The 17,221-nt window shown below is 61.2% G+C and overlaps 1 protein-coding gene across 3 annotated transcripts; it reads left to right on the top strand.

The window, feature by feature from the left end:
- Window positions 1-5,395: 5,395 nt before the first annotated feature.
- UBTF (upstream binding transcription factor) lies at window positions 5,396-15,852 on the top strand (the record flags this gene model as incomplete). Of its 3 annotated transcripts, XM_084238882.1 has the most annotated exons (20): window positions 5,396-5,453; window positions 7,008-7,183; window positions 7,714-7,797; window positions 7,889-8,044; window positions 10,324-10,388; window positions 10,672-10,792; window positions 11,155-11,265; window positions 11,596-11,729; window positions 11,886-12,027; window positions 12,342-12,383; window positions 12,499-12,612; window positions 12,697-12,852; window positions 13,172-13,327; window positions 13,429-13,539; window positions 13,957-14,045; window positions 14,149-14,338; window positions 15,103-15,150; window positions 15,252-15,323; window positions 15,404-15,547; window positions 15,627-15,852. In XM_084238882.1, 20 exons carry the CDS (start codon window positions 5,396-5,398, stop codon window positions 15,747-15,749), a joined length of 2,292 nt encoding a protein of 763 aa, XP_084095008.1. In that variant the 3' UTR covers window positions 15,750-15,852. The 3 variants fall into 3 exon arrangements, with proteins under 3 accessions (XP_084095008.1, XP_084095009.1, XP_084095010.1); XM_084238883.1 differs by lacking the exon at window positions 11,155-11,265; XM_084238884.1 differs by lacking the exons at window positions 10,324-10,388; window positions 10,672-10,792; window positions 11,155-11,265.
- Between the last annotated feature and the right edge of the window lie 1,369 nt (window positions 15,853-17,221).

The following is a 17,221-nucleotide window of genomic DNA, read 5'->3' as shown; positions in this document are numbered from 1 at the left end:
ATGAGTTGGGAGAGGGGGCAAAGAAAAAGGACCAAGGGCATTTTCCCTCATGGTCTGGCCCACAGCCCAAGTCCTAGGCTCTTGACCTCACCAGAGCAGCAATAAATGTAAAACAAACCAATCGGTTTCCAAGTGGGAAGAGTGCCAGCCATGATTTTTGCTGCCCAAGGAATGAAAAATCAATAATAATCATTCTTATGATTCATGTTCATCCTGTTTTATTCCAAAGCACTTTACCAAAAGGCCTTTTGGCTCAGCCAAGAAGTTCAGGGCCATGAGCCAGGGCACCTGGACTCCAGATCTGTAAGTGGAAGATTTGGAACTTTCTTCCGGCCTAAGTTTCTCCCATTGTTGGGGCCAGTGACATTTTTGGAATAATGACAGTTTTTGCATACATTATTTCACTTGACCTCCTACCCCTGGTAAAGAAATCAGAGAACATAGGGTTGGTGATTCTTTTTTATAAATAAGGAACCTGAAATTAGGTGAAGTTATGAGACTTGCTCAAACTCACAATGTTTAATGGGAAAGGGGAAGCTGAGAGGCAGGGATTCTGACTCCAAACCCTTTGCTCTTGGTAACCAGTGAAAACCTGAAGGGCACGCCCTGAACCCTCCAAGGAGTATGAACTGACCAGATCCTATACAATATGCCGTGTGTATGTGCGTGTGTGTCCCCAGGCCAGAGCTGTGTGTGTGTGTGTGTGTCCCCAGGCCAGAGCTGGCTTTGTGGGGTCGGAATTTGTACAACATCAGCAAATGATGAATCAAAAATTAAGAACAGGGTCTTGTAGGGCCCTGCAAATGAGGGACTCTGAAGCTTAAACTTCATTAGCGTCAAGGTGACTAGGCCTTTCCGACATGCCCTGCCCACTAAAAAATCTGGACACACCAGGTCTTGACAGGGCTTTTTCCTCCCTGTTTGCGAAACGTGGCAGATGTGGGCTGTGAAGGTCCTGGGAAAGGAATCTCATTTCTCCCAGGAGACAAAAGGAATTATAACAGCGGCAGCCGCTGTGGGAGGATAGAGAAAGCTGTGTGTCAGGGGGAGTCCAAGGGGACCGGAGACCCAGACGGCCCAGATGCCGGCGGCGGGAGGGCTGGCGTGGGCGCCCCGCGGCGTGGGCGCCCGGAGCAATGGCGCGGCCCGGGAGCGAGGGCCCTAACCGCGGGCTCGCCTATTGGAAGCGAGCGCTCTTCACGCGGCCGGGTGGCTCCCGGCGTCCTGATAATCCTCCCTCTGAGGAGGGGAGGCCGAGACGCACGACCGCGGCGGACGGCGGCGGGAGGGTGGCCGGAGGCCCCCGCCCAGGCCTGTCGCGCCCCGGCCTACAGGGTGGTGGAGTCCGGGCGGCCCCCGCGGCGGCTGCCGGGCCGCGGCTCCGGCGGCGGCTCGGCCCGGGGGCCGGGCTCCCCTCTCGGCTCCCCGCCGCCGCCGGGGGTGGGGTGGGGAGGGGGCAGCGCCCGCGGCCTGCTTTCCCAGGGCTGGCCGAGCCTTTTTGACAAGCTGATTGCGTGGCGGGGATTGGCTGGTCCCGGCGTGACGCCGGTAACAACAAAGGTGGAGTTGGAAGAAATTAGATTAAAGGAGAGGGAAAAAAATTAAAGGGAGCCGGCTGAGACCGAGGGGAGATGCGCGAAGGCGGCCTCCCGGCTCCGACTTCGCCCCGGAAGCCCCTCGGCGCGAGCCCGCCCGGATTCCGCCCTCCACACGCGCTCCGGCCCGGCCGCCGCCGCCGGGGCGGGAGGAATGGCCGCTGCTCCTCGAGAACCCCCCGCCCCAACTCCCACCCTCACGCCCTTTGCTGCGGCCCCGGGGGAGAACTTTTTGCTTGGACTCCTCGTATCCTAACGCGGCAGAGGTGAGGGACCCCCGGGGAGGCCCGTCCAGAACCCGGAAGGGCCTCGCCGGGCGCTGAGGCCGGCCGAGGCGGGCGCGCCCCCGGCTCCGCAATGTGTTGCCAACCTAAGAGCTGCTTTCTTGCCTTTTTTTTTTTTTTTTTTTGTGTAATACCCCCCTCCTCGGGCTCCCCCCCCCCTTTGGCTTCAGGGTTGCAAAAGCAAAGAGCAATAAAAAAAAAAAAAAAAACCACGCACACACTCAGACACACGCCAGTGGCGACAGGGGAGAGTTGGAAAGACGCAGGAGAGAAGCGGGAGGCAGGCGGCGCGGGGCGGGCGCCCTGGGCGCGGGGAGCGGGCAGGTTTCCTCGCAAATCACCCTCCGGCCTCACGTCGCCTCGCCGGCCCCGGCAGGGGAGCGAGGAGCCGGGCGAGCAGATGGAGGAGTGGAGCTCGCTCTAGGCAGCGGGCTTGGCCAGAGAATGGAGGAGCCGCCGAGCTACCGGCTGATTGGAAGAGAAACGCAGAGCGATGGAGGCGGGGGTAGGAGGACGATTTCTCTGCGGGGACTGGCGGCGGCGTATACGCCCGGGTCGGGCGCTGCAGAGCTTGGCTGGCTTTCAACCCGTGCTCGCCGGCTCCAGCCCGCGCGCCCCCACCCCCAGCCTCGCGGCGGCCCCGCAGGTGAGTGCGAGCTGGGGGCGCAAAGACCCAAAAGTCTCCACACGCCCGCCCTGCCAAAAAAAAAAAAAAAAAAAAGAGGGAGCGAGCGAGGGAGAAAGAAAAGCATTTTTTAATTTTCGTGCAGCCCCCGGCGCGGTGGGAGGGAAGGGGTGAGGCCGAGCCGCCGAGGAGGCGGAGGGCAGGCGCGGCCGGCGGCCCGGGAGGCGGCGGCGCCGGGGCGGCTCTGACGGGCGAGCGCTCGGAGCGGCGCTGCGCCGAGGCGGGCGGAGCGGGGCGGGCGGAGCGCGGCGCGTGGGGCTCGCCATTAGCCGTCGCTCCGCTTCGCCATCTCGGGCTTTGTCTGGCGACTCGCGGCCCCGGCGGCGGCTGCGGCCCGGCTCTTCGGCCCGCCGCCCCCCAGGCGCCCCCGGCCGCGCTCCCCTTCGCGCGCGCGGTGAGTGGGCCCCGGCGCGGGCATTTCGGGGGACAGGGGTTCGCGAGCGGCGGCGCCGCCGATCCGCACGCGCCCGGGCGGGCCTGGGGGCCATGCCGGGCTGGATGGAACCGGCTCCCGGAGGCGCCTCCGCCGGAGCCCGCGCCTCGCCGCCGCGGGGTGGGAGAAGAAAGGGTTCCGGGGCTTGTTTTTGGGGTTGAATTTTTTTTTTTTCCAATTTGCAGGGCGGGCATTTTGTAGGGACTTTTTTTTTTTTTTTTTTTGGTTTCGTGTCTGGGCAGCGCGGCAGCGCCGGCCGCGAGGTGGGCGCCCCGGCCGGCTGCGTGCGCCCGGGCGGGCGGCCGCGCTCGGGGCGGAGGGTGGGCGCGGGCGGCCGCTCGGAGGCGGGAGGCGGGAGCGGGGCCGGCGCGCGGGAGCCCGAGCCGGGCCGGGGGACCCGGGGGAGCGGGCCGGAGCGGGGCCGCGGGCGGCCCCCGAGCCTCCCAGCCGCCCGGGGCCCCGCGGGCACCCGCTCCCGGGCCGCGCCCGGCGCCTCCCTCCCGCGCGGCCGGGCCCGCTGGCTCCCCCGCGGGCTGGCGAGGTCGCGCTCGGCGCCCGCCCGCCCCGGCTCCGCGCCCCGCCGCCATCCGGGCGGCTGCGTGCCTCCAGCCCCGGCCCCCCCGCCCGGCAGCAGCGGCCGCCGCCGCACCCCCTCCCCTCTTCCTTCCCTCCGCCTCGGCCGCCCGGGTCCCCCAGCGCCCGCCCCTCCTCCCAGCTGCCCCCCGCGGAGCCCGCCCGGGCAGGCTGTGGGAGGGAGCGGAGCCGGCGAGGCGGGCGGGCTGGCGCTCGCTCCCCGGGGGTCGGTGTGCGCTCTACGGGGAAGGACGCGCTCGCTGCCCCGCTTCTCCCGCCCCCTCCCGCTCCTCCTCCTCCCTTCTCCCTCCTCCTCCCCGCTCCGGCGGCGGAGCTGCGGCGGCGGCGGGGGGTGTGCGAGCTGAGGCCGGGGCCGGCGGGCGGCGGCGGGCGGGCTGCCTGCAGGCGGAGGGCGCTGTGCTTTGTGCTTTTCGCCGCGAGGAGCAGCAGCAGCCGCCACAGCCGCCGCCACAGCAGCAGCAGCCGCCGCCCCAGCGCCGCCGCCGCGCCCGGAGGAGGAGCCGCCGCCGCGGGAGGGAGCTGCGGCTGTGCCCGGCCGCGCGGGGGAGGCGCCGCCGCGCAGAGCCGGGGAGGGAGCGCCGGAGCGGGGAGCCCGGAGGCCGCGCGGCGCGGGTAACCGAGGCGGCGGAGGACGCGGGCCGGGCCGGGCGGGCGCGAGCCGGGGCGCGGCGGGCCCGGAGGGCGCCGGGCTGACCGCGGGCCGGGCCGGGCGAGAGCCGGGCCGGGCCCGGGGGAGGACGCCGAGGGCCGGGGCGGGGAGGGCGGGCAGGAAGCGAGGCCCGAGCGGGCCCGGCCGCGGGCGGAGGAGCCCGCGCTCCGCGGCGCCGGCGGCGCAGTTCTCGCCGGCCGCCGGAGGGGGCGGCGGGGCCGGGGAGCGCGGCGCCCCCGCCTCCCGGCCGCCGTCCTCCCGCCCTCTCCTTGGCTCGGCTCCCCGGAGGCCGGGGCGGGGGCGCCGGCGGGGCTGGGCCGCAGGCTCGGGGGAGGAGGCGGCGGTTCCCGCCGCGGTCGCGCCTCTGCGCCGGCTCCTCCGTGCGCGTCGGGGCGGCTGGGCGGCGGCGGCGCCTCCGGCCGGGGTGGGTGGCGCGGGGGCGGGGGGCAGGGCCGGCCGCTCCTCTCCGGCGGCTCGTCCGCCCGCGCGGGCGGAGACGGCGGCGGGCGCCCGCAGGGGGGGCGGCGGGAATCCGGATCCGGTCCCCGGGGGCGGTGCGGCCGCTGCGCTCCGGGGCTGGCGGCGGCTGCGCTGCGTCCGGGTCCCCGCCGGGCTGCGGAGGCGGGGGGAACCGGCGGGGGGAGGCGGGAGGTGGAGACTGCGGCGCGCGGCCGCGGCCACGGCCGCGCGCGCCCTTTACCCGCCCTTCCTCCTCCCCCGCCCTCCAGCCTGGGGCCTCCCCGGGGCGGGCGCAGGGAGGAGGAGGAGATTTTTTTTTTTTTTTTTTTGGCCCTGGGTGGGGGAAGGAGGGCGGAGGGCGGGCGCTGGCGGCACGCGGGAGCCGGGAGCAGTCTCTCGCGTGGGCAGGGGAGGGCGCACGCCGCGGAGCCGGGCTGCAGGGGCCGGGGGGAGGGGGTTAGGAGGCGGCGGAGGGGCGCACCCCCACCGACCCATTAAACTCTGCCCGGGCCCGGCAGGGTCTCAGAGTGGACTTGTGCCCCCTCCCTTCTGGGGGAGGGAGAGTAGAAAGTCCCTCACCTCTAGGCCAGCGTGAGTGAGCCCTGGTATCTTTTGTAAAGGGTGAGGTGGCTTTGATCCCGGGGTGCCCGGCCAGCACGACCGAGGAGGTGGCTGGACTGGCTGGACGGCTGGAGAATGAACGGAGAGGCCGACTGTCCCACAGACCTGGAAATGGCCGCCCCCAAAGGCCAAGGTAGGAGTCCCCAACCTCAGTCCTCTTTAACTTCAGCCCCCTGTTACCACCAGGCTGTCTGCAGGCCCCACTCCCTTTCTAAAGGGTTCATCCAGTCTGCCTTCTCTGACCTGAGCTGGGGCGAAAGGTCTAAATTATTTACCAAAGTCAAGCATCCTTCACACTAGGGGTTTTGACTCAGCCCACATTATTTGGCCTTGAGCCTATAGATGGTGTTTTCACATTCTCATCCCCCCATTTAGCTAGAGAGAGGGAAGTCCAGTTACACCTTCCTTCTGGGGTTCCCAGAGCAGGGTATACGCCTGGCCCAGTGTCTTAGAGCGGAAGGCATGGCAAGAAGCCGCAGACCCAGGAGACTTGTGGGCTTTTTATAATTGTTCAGAGAACAAGATTTTTGGTGAGGCAGGTGGAAGTAAAGGGCGTTTGGTGGTTTGAAGCCCCAAGCCATGGGCCACACTGCTTACCGTGTCCAGTAGAGAGATCCAGTGTGGACAGGGCCAGGGTGTGGGATGCACTGAGCATCTGGCAATGCCTATGGGACACTGGGAGGGGAGAGGATTATGGGTCCATATGACCTGCTCTTTGGAAACTCTGCCCCCGGTCATAAGATGCACATGCAAATGAAGAGCCCTCTTGACTCCTGGCCCCGTGGCTGTCTTCCCCCAGCTCACCTTCCAGTGTCGTCACCCTGCAGAGGCTTCACTGGGGCTGCATTTCTGTACAAATAGTTTTATTTGTATGTAAAGAGCTAGTCCAGACCCCTTTTATTTTGCCTCCATAGGGAGATGGGCTAAGAATATAATTCAGAATTCTGAGGGTTCTCCCTGGAGTAGGACCTTGGCCCACCACCCCCCACCCCCCCAGCCCCCAGCCTCACAGCTGCCCTGCAAGGTTTTTTCATTTCCATTCAATTTTTCTCTTAGTTGACCAATACTTTCCTTTGGTCTTTGAGGGGACCCCGAGGGGGCGGGTGATGGAGTATCCAGGTCTCTAATGTTAATTTCTAGCGAATTTTTAGTTGTGTTGGCGAGAAACATGTGGTTTCTCCACACTGCCCACACCCTATTCTCAATCCTTACACATTTAGGTATCCACCTAGGACTTGGACTTGAAATTGGTGACATTTAGATGTGTTGGACTTGAAATGGACTTGACATTTAGACGTGTTGGCTCTCTGCTTTTCTCCCCTCTTTGATAAGCTGTCTGTTTTGCCACAGGGTGCCCTAAATCACAGTAGCTTCCTTCCCTGTCTTACAATAAATAGTGGCCCTTGGCAGCTTGGCATGTCAGAAGTAATGTTAGCTTTGAAGTAAGCCAGACATGAGTTCAAATCTAGCTTTCTAGGTGTGACTCTGTCTGGACTGGGGTCCCTGCTCTAATTCTTGTGACCCTAATTTTTCTTTAGGGCTAGACCATGTCTTGTCTGTGCCTTCAGATGGGAGGTAACTAGTGCCTGGGATCTTCAGGGGAGGAAGGGTTGAGTGCCTAAGAACCGGGGAATGGATGGGGGGATGACATGAACCTTGCATGATTGCCTTTGTCACCTCTCACCAGACCGCTGGTCCCAGGAAGACATGCTGACTTTGCTGGAATGCATGAAGAACAACCTTCCATCGAATGATAGCTCCAAGTTCAAAACCACCGAGTCGCATATGGACTGGGAAAAAGTAGCATTTAAAGACTTTTCTGGAGACATGTGCAAGCATAAGTGGGTGGAGATTTCTAATGAGGTAATTAATCCCCCTTCCCTAATAGATATCCACACAGACCCTTGCCTCAAGCTTCCTGGTGGGGGAGACGAAACAGAAGTCTGTAAGGAGGAAGGAAAGAAATCAAGCGAGGTGCTCATGCAGCCACCTTCGTGCATTTTGGGAGATGGAACGGTTGACAGGACTGGCCCACTGTTCTCAGTTCTGTCACTTTGCTGTGTGGCCTTGAATACTTACCGTCTCAGACCTTCTGTCACCTGGGCTGTTCGGGGGCTTGAGTAAGGTGCTGACATGGACAACCCAACCTTGTTGGTATCCTCTGGTGGTGTGTACTGACTGCCTGGGACTCTAGCTGGCATGGGGCAGTGCCTGGGTGTCTGCCTGGGTGCCAGGGGCTGCTTGAATTGTGCGGCCATTGGCCTCTGCCCCCCTTCCTTTGATAACTTCGGTCTAGTGGAAAGTAGTGGGAACCCACTGGAAAATGGTACAGTACTGGGTGGTATTTCCGTTTTCTGAAATTCCCCTTCCATTTATCTCCTTTTTTCCTCCAGGTGAGAAAATTCCGCACGTTGACAGAACTAATTCTTGATGCTCAGGAACATGTCAAAAATCCTTACAAGGGCAAAAAGCTCAAGGTGAGTGTCGGGGAGGAATCTGAGGGGTAAGAGAGTGGTCCAAAGAATGGATGGTGTCTAACTTTCACCCTTCCCTTGTCCCTCCTTCTAGAAACACCCAGACTTTCCAAAGAAGCCCTTGACCCCCTACTTCCGCTTTTTCATGGAGAAGCGGGCCAAGTATGCTAAACTCCATCCTGAGATGAGCAACCTGGACCTAACCAAGATTCTATCCAAGAAATATAAGGAGCTGCCAGAGAAGAAGAAGGTGGGAGGAGTGGAAATACTGGGAGCAGCTGGCGGGACGGAAACGGGGTGTAGACATGGGACATGGGCAATTCAGCAGCACAGAGTAGGGTCTTGAGCAGCCACACCTCTCACCCCCTCCCAGGCCCACACACCATCACACTGGGCTGAGGCAGGCACTCGGGCCCACCTTTTGCCCCGTGGAGAATTCATAGCGCTCTTCTCCTACGCACGTGTCCTCGTTAGGCTCCACAGCAGCTTTTCACCCTCCCAACATGGTCACGTTTGATGTTCACAGTATCCTCATAAAGGTAACCCCAGAGGAGGGGTTATCCCGATTTGGTGGGCGAAGCACTGAAGTGCAGGAGGGTATCATGTCCTAGGCCACACAGCTAATGATGCTAGAGCAGGACTTGGGGTGAGTGCCCCGGACCCCCTGTCTAGTGCTCTTCTCACTGTCATGTCCACGCGTTAGATGGACTTCCTTCCCCAGGCACACCTGTTCACACAAAGACACACTTGTCCCTATGGCCTCGTGCTGTCCCAGACCATCAGAGACCCTTGACTTGGGGCAGGGATGGACACAGCCATCCCTGTGAGGGCGAGTGGTCTCTCACACAGATAAGCAGCAAAGCGTTGGAGCCTGCAGATGGGACTCGGGTGAGGTGAGGTAGGGACAGCGATGGACAGAGAGGAGATACTGGGTGGGGAGAGATGTTGGTGAGATGGGAGGCACATCTGCTAAGAAAGGAAACAAGTGTGCGTGGCAAGCTTTCTGGTAGGGGCGCTGGTCATTGTTCTGTGAATGGCCCTTTCCCTGGTCGTGTGTCCCCGACTGCAGCTCACCTGCCATGGGTTCTGTACCCATAAAAGCTCAGAGCCAGCTCAGCTGGGTAAAACTGAGGACCAAGCTGAGCAGGAGTGGGAATCGCTGGAGCTCTCCTTGACACCTTAGATGGGGGATGTCCAGCGTGAGCTGGACACACACCACCCAGACACTCACAGGATGGGGGGAGAGGCAGAGGGCTCAGCTCCGGGGAAGGGCAGAAGAAGCTACGTGGTAAGGTGGACAGGGTGCTGGCCTGGGGACACATGACTTGGGCCTGTTCTGGCTCCCATCCAGTTGCTGTAGCGTGTCCTGAGGTAAGTCGCTCTGCTTCTCCAGGCCTAGTCTTTATCTGAGGCACGGAGGGAGGGTGGGCCTCAGCTGTGTGGTACCTTCCGGCTCTAAAAGCTGCTATTTCATCTGTGGAGGACTGAGACGGGCCGAGGAGACTGGGCTCTGCCCCGAGGAAAGTGAGACTGCCATCCTGCCTGCCCCTGGTGCCCGTGAGAGGCAGGGGTGCGGCTCGTGCACAGTGAGCCCCTGGCTCTTGTTGATCTGGGAAAGTGATGGAGAAAGGAGAGGTGGACATTGCTTGGGAGCCAGGACAGGATGGATGGGGAACAAAAAAAAAAAAAAAAAGACTGGAAAGGAGGGAAAAGAGTGAGGAGTGTGGAGAGGTAGGCAGGATGCCGGGAAGGTGGTGGAGAGAAAGGGGTAGACGAGGTGGTTAGGGCTGCCAGGTAGCAGGGCAAGGGGGGAGGAGGCGCAAGGAGCCGTGTAGCAAGGAGCCTAGATGAGGGGGTTAGAAGCAGGGAAGAACATGATGGCTGAAGAGGGGAGGCAGGTGGTGTCAGACTGTGAAGGACAGCTAGACACCCAGAGCGTGGATGGGGGAAAAAATTCAAATTCGGGAGACAGGTGCATTAGGATGGTTTGTGTTGCAAGAGTGCATCCTGGATTCTCTTCAACACAATCTCCCCTGGTGCCTTGCAGGGCAGGACTTGGTGTGGCCCAGCCCTGTGTACACCTCTTGAGGGGCAGGCCAGTGCCAGCTGGGCTGCCAGACAGGAGAAAAGGGAGCAATGGGCAAGACCTACACCTCCTGACTCCTCATTATGGGAATTGGGGGGGGGGTGGATCCCGGCAAGGGGAATCCTAGCCCTGTTGCAGCTCATGGGGTATGACTGGTTAGGGTCATAACCCCCTTGTGAGACTCTGTTCCTCTTTTAAAGAGGGAAGGGATTCAGATGTGTTCTGGGAGGCCCCTTGTGTGTGGTTCTAAGCCAACAGTCTGGGCTGTGGTTGAGTCTCCCCAACCCCCCAGGAGGCAGACCCTCGTTACCTGCTAGCTCCCACCATGCTCTGTTCACTCACGTCACCAAGTGGACAGCCAAGTAGCTAGCCAGGAGGACTCTGGGTGGCTTTTGTAACTCAGGCCTTGGGTCGTGGATGACCCCGTGACCTCCTCCCCCCAGATGAAATATATTCAGGACTTCCAGAGAGAGAAACAGGAGTTCGAGCGAAATCTGGCCCGTTTCAGGTAAGGCAGTGGAGCCCAGAGGTGGGCCACAGGGTGCTGGGTGTGGCAGGATAGGCTGGCACTGACCAGAACCTCAAGCTTGCCTTCCCTGAGGTGTGGAAGGTGGATGGGTCACGTGTAAGACCCTAGTGGGCCAAGCTCAAGGGTAGGGATGGGCAGGCAGCTGCTGTCTTACAAAGCCCAAGTAGGCCTAGGAACCTGGTGGGTGGGGCAGCTAGCTTGGGTCTCCCTGACAGGATTCCCCCCTCCACCCGTTGATGATTGCTCCCCACACGCTGGATAGGGAGGATCACCCAGACCTAATCCAGAATGCCAAGAAGTCGGACATCCCCGAGAAACCCAAAACCCCCCAGCAGCTGTGGTACACCCATGAGAAGAAGGTGTATCTCAAAGTTCGGCCAGATGTGAGTGTCCGGCCAGGGGGTGGGGGTGGAGGGCGTACAGCGGTGGTAAGGGGGGAGCCGCGCCAGGTCGGCTGGGCACGCACGGTGCAGGGGAGCAGGAGAGGAGGCCCCTCCCCAGGGGTGGGCTGCATGGACAGGGCCTGGGCCAGCTGGCGTGCGAGCGTATGCGTGCGTGCGTGTGTGAGCCTGTTCCCTTGCACCCAGGCGGGACCCCCGCCTCTCCGCCTTCCCCTCCTGGCCTGTGGGGGACACTCATGTGACCTCCTGTGGCCTGAGGGGGCGGGGGCCTCTGTGCCCCCCTCCCCCCGCCCCTGCCCCTGCCCCTGGCTGCCTGTGCGTGTCTGACGGCTTTTGGTTTGCAGGCCACTACGAAGGAGGTGAAGGACTCCCTGGGGAAGCAGTGGTCTCAGCTCTCGGACAAAAAGAGGCTGAAATGGATTCATAAGGCCCTGGAGCAGCGGAAGGAGTACGAGGTTAGGCTTCCGCTGCGCTCCTCCCCATCCGGCTCTTCACGAGCCTCTGCCCTCCGACTCTGGCCTCCGCACTCTGCGGGAGGCAGTCACTCCCCATCTCTCCATTGAGGGAGGGGCCTTCTGGGCCCCTCGCCTCTGTCTCTACTCCCCCCCACCCACCCATGAGATCGCAGGCTAGGGCAGGGCAGGGTACCATGTCTCGTGTGGCAGCAGACACACGGCCACCCCCAGCTTTGCTCCCTGCCTCCCCCTCCCAGCGGCTCTCCCCCCTCCCCGGCCCCAGCTAACCCCACACCCCGTTGGCCTCCATCCCCCCACCTCACTCTGCAGGAGATTATGCGAGACTATATCCAGAAGCACCCCGAACTGAACATCAGTGAGGAGGGCATCACCAAGTCCACCCTCACCAAGGCCGAACGCCAGCTCAAGGACAAGTTTGATGGGCGACCCACCAAGCCACCTCCGTGAGCACTGCCCTGGGTGGGTGGGTGGGCAGCTGGCAGCTAGGAGCTGGACTGGCAAAGGGCCTCGGCCCAATGTTTGAGAGTAAAGAGGCCTGCTGTCTGGGACTACTCTGGTTGCTCACTGGGGCGCCCCTCCCTTCCTGCTGGTGTTGACAGGAACAGCTACTCACTGTATTGCGCAGAGCTGATGGCCAACATGAAGGATGTGCCCAGCACAGAGCGCATGGTGCTATGCAGTCAGCAGTGGAAGCTGCTTTCTCAGAAGGAGAAGGACGCCTATCACAAGAAATGCGACCAGGTGAGCTCTGGCCGGGAGAACTCCTGGAGACTCCTGGCCCCTGACTGGGGCATGGAGGCCTGAGGTCTGACCTAGCTAGGGTCAGTCAGACCCTGGTCAGAGGTGCCTTGGGCTCTGGGAAGGGGAGGCAGGGAACTAGGTTCAGCGTCTGGGCTGATCAAGGGCAGACAGTCTCGGGCTCCATGCTTACACCTGTTGGAGGGTGACCAGAGCCTCGGTGAGGCCTAGACAGCTTGCTGTGGGCTGCTGTTCCCTCTAGAGGGCCTCCAGTGAAGCTGCCCTCACACTGACCCAAAATCCTCTTCATTTCCCAGAAAAAGAAAGATTACGAGGTGGAATTGCTCCGTTTTCTAGAGGTGAGTCCCCGTGGGTGAGACTGTGGACAGAGAAGCCTAGGGATTGGTGGGCAAGGCCTTTGGGCCACCCTGGGAACAGGCATGCAGCCCGTGCGACCACTTTTCCCTGGACCAGAGCCTGCCCGAGGAGGAGCAGCAGCGCGTCCTAGGGGAGGAGAAAATGTTGAACATCAACAAGAAGCAAGCCACCAGCCCTGCCTCCAAGAAGCCCTCCCAGGAAGGGGGCAAGGTAGGCAGGGAGCCAAGTTGGGTGGGGAGAGGACCAGGCTCCATCAGCACTGTGTGGACCCCAGCCCTCTTTGCACGTCTACAGGGTGGCTCAGAGAAGCCCAAGCGACCCGTATCAGCCATGTTCATCTTCTCTGAAGAGAAGCGGCGGCAGCTGCAGGAGGAACGGCCGGAACTCTCAGAGAGCGAGCTGACCCGCTTGCTGGCCCGCATGTGGAACGACTTGTCAGAGAAGAAGAAGGTCAGACTTGCCAGACCAGAGGGCCTGCCGGGCTCCAGCCTGGGCCATTTTGCCCTAAGGGCGAGCTGCATTTCCTCAGCCGGCTACACGTGTGTCTGGGCTCAGATGGTGGGGTTGGGAGGCCAGCAAACCCGGAAGGCGGGAAGCTGTCAGCTGAGGGCAGTTGGGTCTCTGGGGAGCTGGTTGATGATGCTAGAGACATGTGCAGCAGCCCTGGCCTCTGCTTGCCTCCCTCTTGCAGTGTGGGGGAGAGCTGGATGGGGATCGCGCGCCCCCTGGGGGTGGCCAGAAAACTTACACCCTCTGCACGCCTTGGCAGGCCAAGTACAAGGCCCGCGAAGCAGCACTGAAGGCCCAGTCAGAGAGGAAGCCAGGTGGGGAGCGTGAAGACCGGGGCAAACTGCCAGAGTCACCCAAGAGAGCCGAGGAGATCTGGCAACAAAGCGTCATTGGCGACTACCTGGCCCGCTTCAAGGTGGCAGGGAGTGGGAAAGGGGTGGTTCTACAGCTTGCCCATGCAGGCCTGCTCCAGCCCCAGATGACCCTCCCACAGCTGACGCCTCTGTCTGTCCCCAGAATGACCGGGTGAAGGCCTTGAAAGCCATGGAGATGACATGGAACAACATGGAGAAGAAGGAGAAACTGATGTGGATTAAGAAGGCAGCTGAAGACCAAAAGCGATATGAGGTGAGAAGGGGGCTGCTGGTTAGCAAAGTGGGGCGGGATGGAGGGGCCACCTGCCTCCACAGAAAATCTCAAGAGCCCTGTTTGGGGTGGGCAGCTTTCCTCACTGTGTGGAGCTTGGAGCCGGAATCCCCAGCCTTGGTGATTTGACCCTGAACAAGTCACTTCCTTCTCCAAGGCTCAGTCAGGCGTCAGTAAAACTGGAGTGACGATACTCATCACGAGTGCGATTTTGAAAGCACTTTTCATCAGCAGTGCCCAACACAGGTGGGAGTTGTTAGGAATTGGCTCCCTGGCAATGCCTCAGTTTCTCCCCCTTCCTTCCTTATGAAAGGAGAGTCAGCAACGGCACTAATGGCATGGGTCAGACTGTTTGGGGAGCTGGGCTGGGGTGAGTGACCTTCCTGGGTTTCCCTGCAGAGAGAGCTGAGTGAGATGCGGGCACCGCCTGCTGCTGCAAACTCATCCAAGAAAATGAAGTTCCAAGGAGAACCCAAGAAGCCTCCCATGTGAGTCTGGGGGCTAGACCCCAGCCTGGGGGTGGGGACAGTCAGAGCTAGAAGGTTGTATGGTTGGTATCCTGACTGTCCCTGCACCACCTGCACCTCCCAGGAATGGTTACCAGAAGTTCTCTCAGGAGCTGCTTTCCAACGGTGAGCTAAACCACCTGCCACTGAAGGAGCGCATGGTAGAAATCGGCAGCCGCTGGCAGCGCATCTCCCAAAGCCAGAAGGATCACTACAAAAAGCTGGCCGAGGATCAGCAGAAGCAGTACAAGGTGCACCTGGACATCTGGGTCAAGGTGAGAGGGCACAGGACCCTTGGCAAGGAGAGGGCGGCACTGTGCCGGCTGGGGTACCTTCACGATCTCACTAGGCCGCCCGTCTATCCTGCAGGGGACCTTAATGCCCAAGATCAGGCATTAGGTAGCTTACTCCAGGTCACGTCCCCAGGAAGTAGGAAAGTCCAAACCAAGCTGCTTTTTCCTCCTTCATCTGGGACCAGAGACCCCCTCCTAGGCTCTGGCTGACCCTCCAGCCTCTGAGCTCCCAGCCCCTGCGTCGTTGAGGAGTTTGGATCCGTAAAACGGGGAGAACCACCTATGTCCTCGCTGCCACCCTCACAGGTTGGCTGAGGACCCAGGAAAACAACAGGGTTCAGGTGTTCTAGAAGCCTGGCAAGCCCCAGGCTTGCCTGGTCCATAGCTCTGGACTGGTGCTAGAGTGGGAGTGATGCTCCCAAGCTAGGAGGCCCATATCGGGGCTCCCCCCGAGTGGAGGAAGACCCCGACTCCGAGTCCGTGTGTGGTTAGAGCAGCAGGAGAGACATGCGAGCCAGAAGCCTTGAGACAGGGCAGCTTAGAGAACGACTCAGGGCATCTGAAGCAGAAATACTTGGAGTCGTGTTTTCAGATCCCAGGGGCTCTCCGCAGAGACCCAGGGGATGGGGGATGGTGGGGGGCAGGCAGGGGTGAAGATGTGATCACGAGTCGCTCAGCCCTCTGCATAGCACTCGGTTGCGGTGTTTGTGTGGAGTCCAACCATCACCCCCTCCTGTCTTCCCCAGAGTCTGTCTCCCCAGGACCGTGCAGCGTATAAAGAGTACATCTCCAATGTGAGTCTGGTCTGGGAACAGGGTGGTGGGGGAGTGATGGGGAGATGGGGGGACTGTGGGACTCACGATTGTTCCCTTTGTGTCCCCATCCTCCACTGCAGAAACGTAAGAGTCTGACCAAGCTTCGAGGTCCGAACCCCAAGTCCAGCCGGACTACCTTACAGTCCAAGTCGGTGAGGAGCCCCTCCAGGCAGCTGGGGGGGGGGGATAGGGCGGGACATGACAGACACACTCACCATCGCCTCCATCCCAGGAGTCCGAGGAGGATGACGAGGAGGACGACGAGGAGGACGACGAGGAGGAGGACGAGGAGGAGGACGGGGATGGGGACTCCTCCGAGGACGGCGGGGACTCCTCCGAGTCCAGCAGCGAAGACGAGAGCGAGGACGGGGATGAGGTGGGTGGCGGGGCCGGTGGGAGGGGGAGGGCGCAAACCTGCAAGGACAGCGCCTGGTAAAGCCCCCCTCACCCCCCAGAACGAGGAGGACGACGAAGACGATGACGAGGAGGACGACGACGACGACGACGAGGACAACGAGTCGGAGGGCAGCAGCTCCAGCTCCTCCTCCTCGGACTCCTCGGAGTCGGACTCCAACTGAGGCTCGCCCCACCGGGGCTCCCCCCACTGATCACCTTTGTTTCCCCCCCATGTTCTGTCCCCCGCCCCCTAGGCTCCCCCACTTTCTTTCTTTCTTTTCTTTCTTTTTTTAAACAACATATGGTGGGGGGAGGGGCTGGAGGAACCCAGGCCGGGACTCTGCAGCCTCAGAGACTTCAGCTCTGGGGGGCCTCTGGGGGGTACAACCGGCAGCCTGAGCCACCACTGGACTGGCCCAGCCCACCGCTCTTCTGCACTTGTGGCTCCGGCGTGGACAATGGACCTAGGAGTGGGGTGGGGAGGTCCCAAAGAGTTTAGTGAGGCCCTGCACACCTGCAGCCCAGCCCCTGGGTGGGTGGAACGTGGGGGGGGGGGGAAGGACCCTCCCCAGAGGGGCTTGCTGCCTGGACCCCTGCGTTGGAACTGGAGGCAGGGAAGAGGTGGGGAGAGGAGGGCGGGTGCCTGTGAGAGAATGGGCGCTGCCCCACAGCCCTCTCCCCTGCCCCCTGCAGGGAGGAGCTGCCTGGACCCACTCCTGGGGGGAGGGGGCAGAAGTGTTTTTTATATATGTGTATATATATTTTTTTTTTAAGCTCTGAGCTGTCAAGGAGACGTTTCCTACCGATCTCGGCTGCCGTCTCTGTTGTCATTTCTGGGAGAGGGAGGGTTTAGGGGGTAGGTCTGGGACTTTTTTAAAACGGTCTTGATGCATATGGACAAGTGTATATGTGTGTGTGCGTGTGTGCGTGTGTCCTGTACATAACATGGGTGCACCTGTGGATGTATGTGTGTGAGTGTGTGAGAGAGAGAAGGGGGCACCCACCTCAGTCTGAATCTGTAAAGGGGTTGGTGGACCAGGGAAACACTGGTCCTGGTGGGAACAGGCTGGGGTGGCCCCTTTCTCTGCATCCTCTGCTTTGCCTAATATCTGGTTTTGGGGGGTGTACTGAAGCCACTCACTGCTTCCTATCCCGGCTTCCCTCTGCCAGGGCCACATGACTGTGAGCTGCTGCTGGTCTGCCGTGTCCGGCAGGATGGTGGGGAGGGGACAGACAGGGTGAACCCGAAAGCTCTTACTTGGTCGGCAATGCCTCGCAGCTCATCCCAGGCACGCCTGGCCACCCTAAGCGCAACCTGGGCTTCAAGAAATGTGGTGGAAGCTCTTACCCTACACCTCTCCTGCCTTTCCTCCTTACCTCCCGTCCCTCTTTCCTTTGATTTCTCAGGTCTGCTCCCTTCCCCACTCCTAAACCCACAGCTGGGGAAGAGGTCTGCAAAAGCTGCTTTTGCAGCTGTCCCTCTAACCCTTTCCATCCATCCCCAAATTTTTGGAACCCTGGTTCCTAGACTCATAAGAAGCCAAACCACCTTGTTTCTCTGGATTTAACTTTTTTGTTCGTAATTAAATTTTGGCCTTCTCCCCCCCACCCCCAATCATGTCAGTGACCTATTTAATAGGGTTTTGTGCTTTTC

Source organism: Talpa europaea (genome assembly GCF_964194135.1).
Source record: "Talpa europaea genome assembly, chromosome: 7".
NCBI classification, from domain to species: domain Eukaryota; kingdom Metazoa; phylum Chordata; class Mammalia; order Eulipotyphla; family Talpidae; genus Talpa; species Talpa europaea.
The sequence above is the reverse complement of the archived record's forward strand: the minus strand, read 5'-3'. Positions and strand labels throughout refer to the sequence as shown.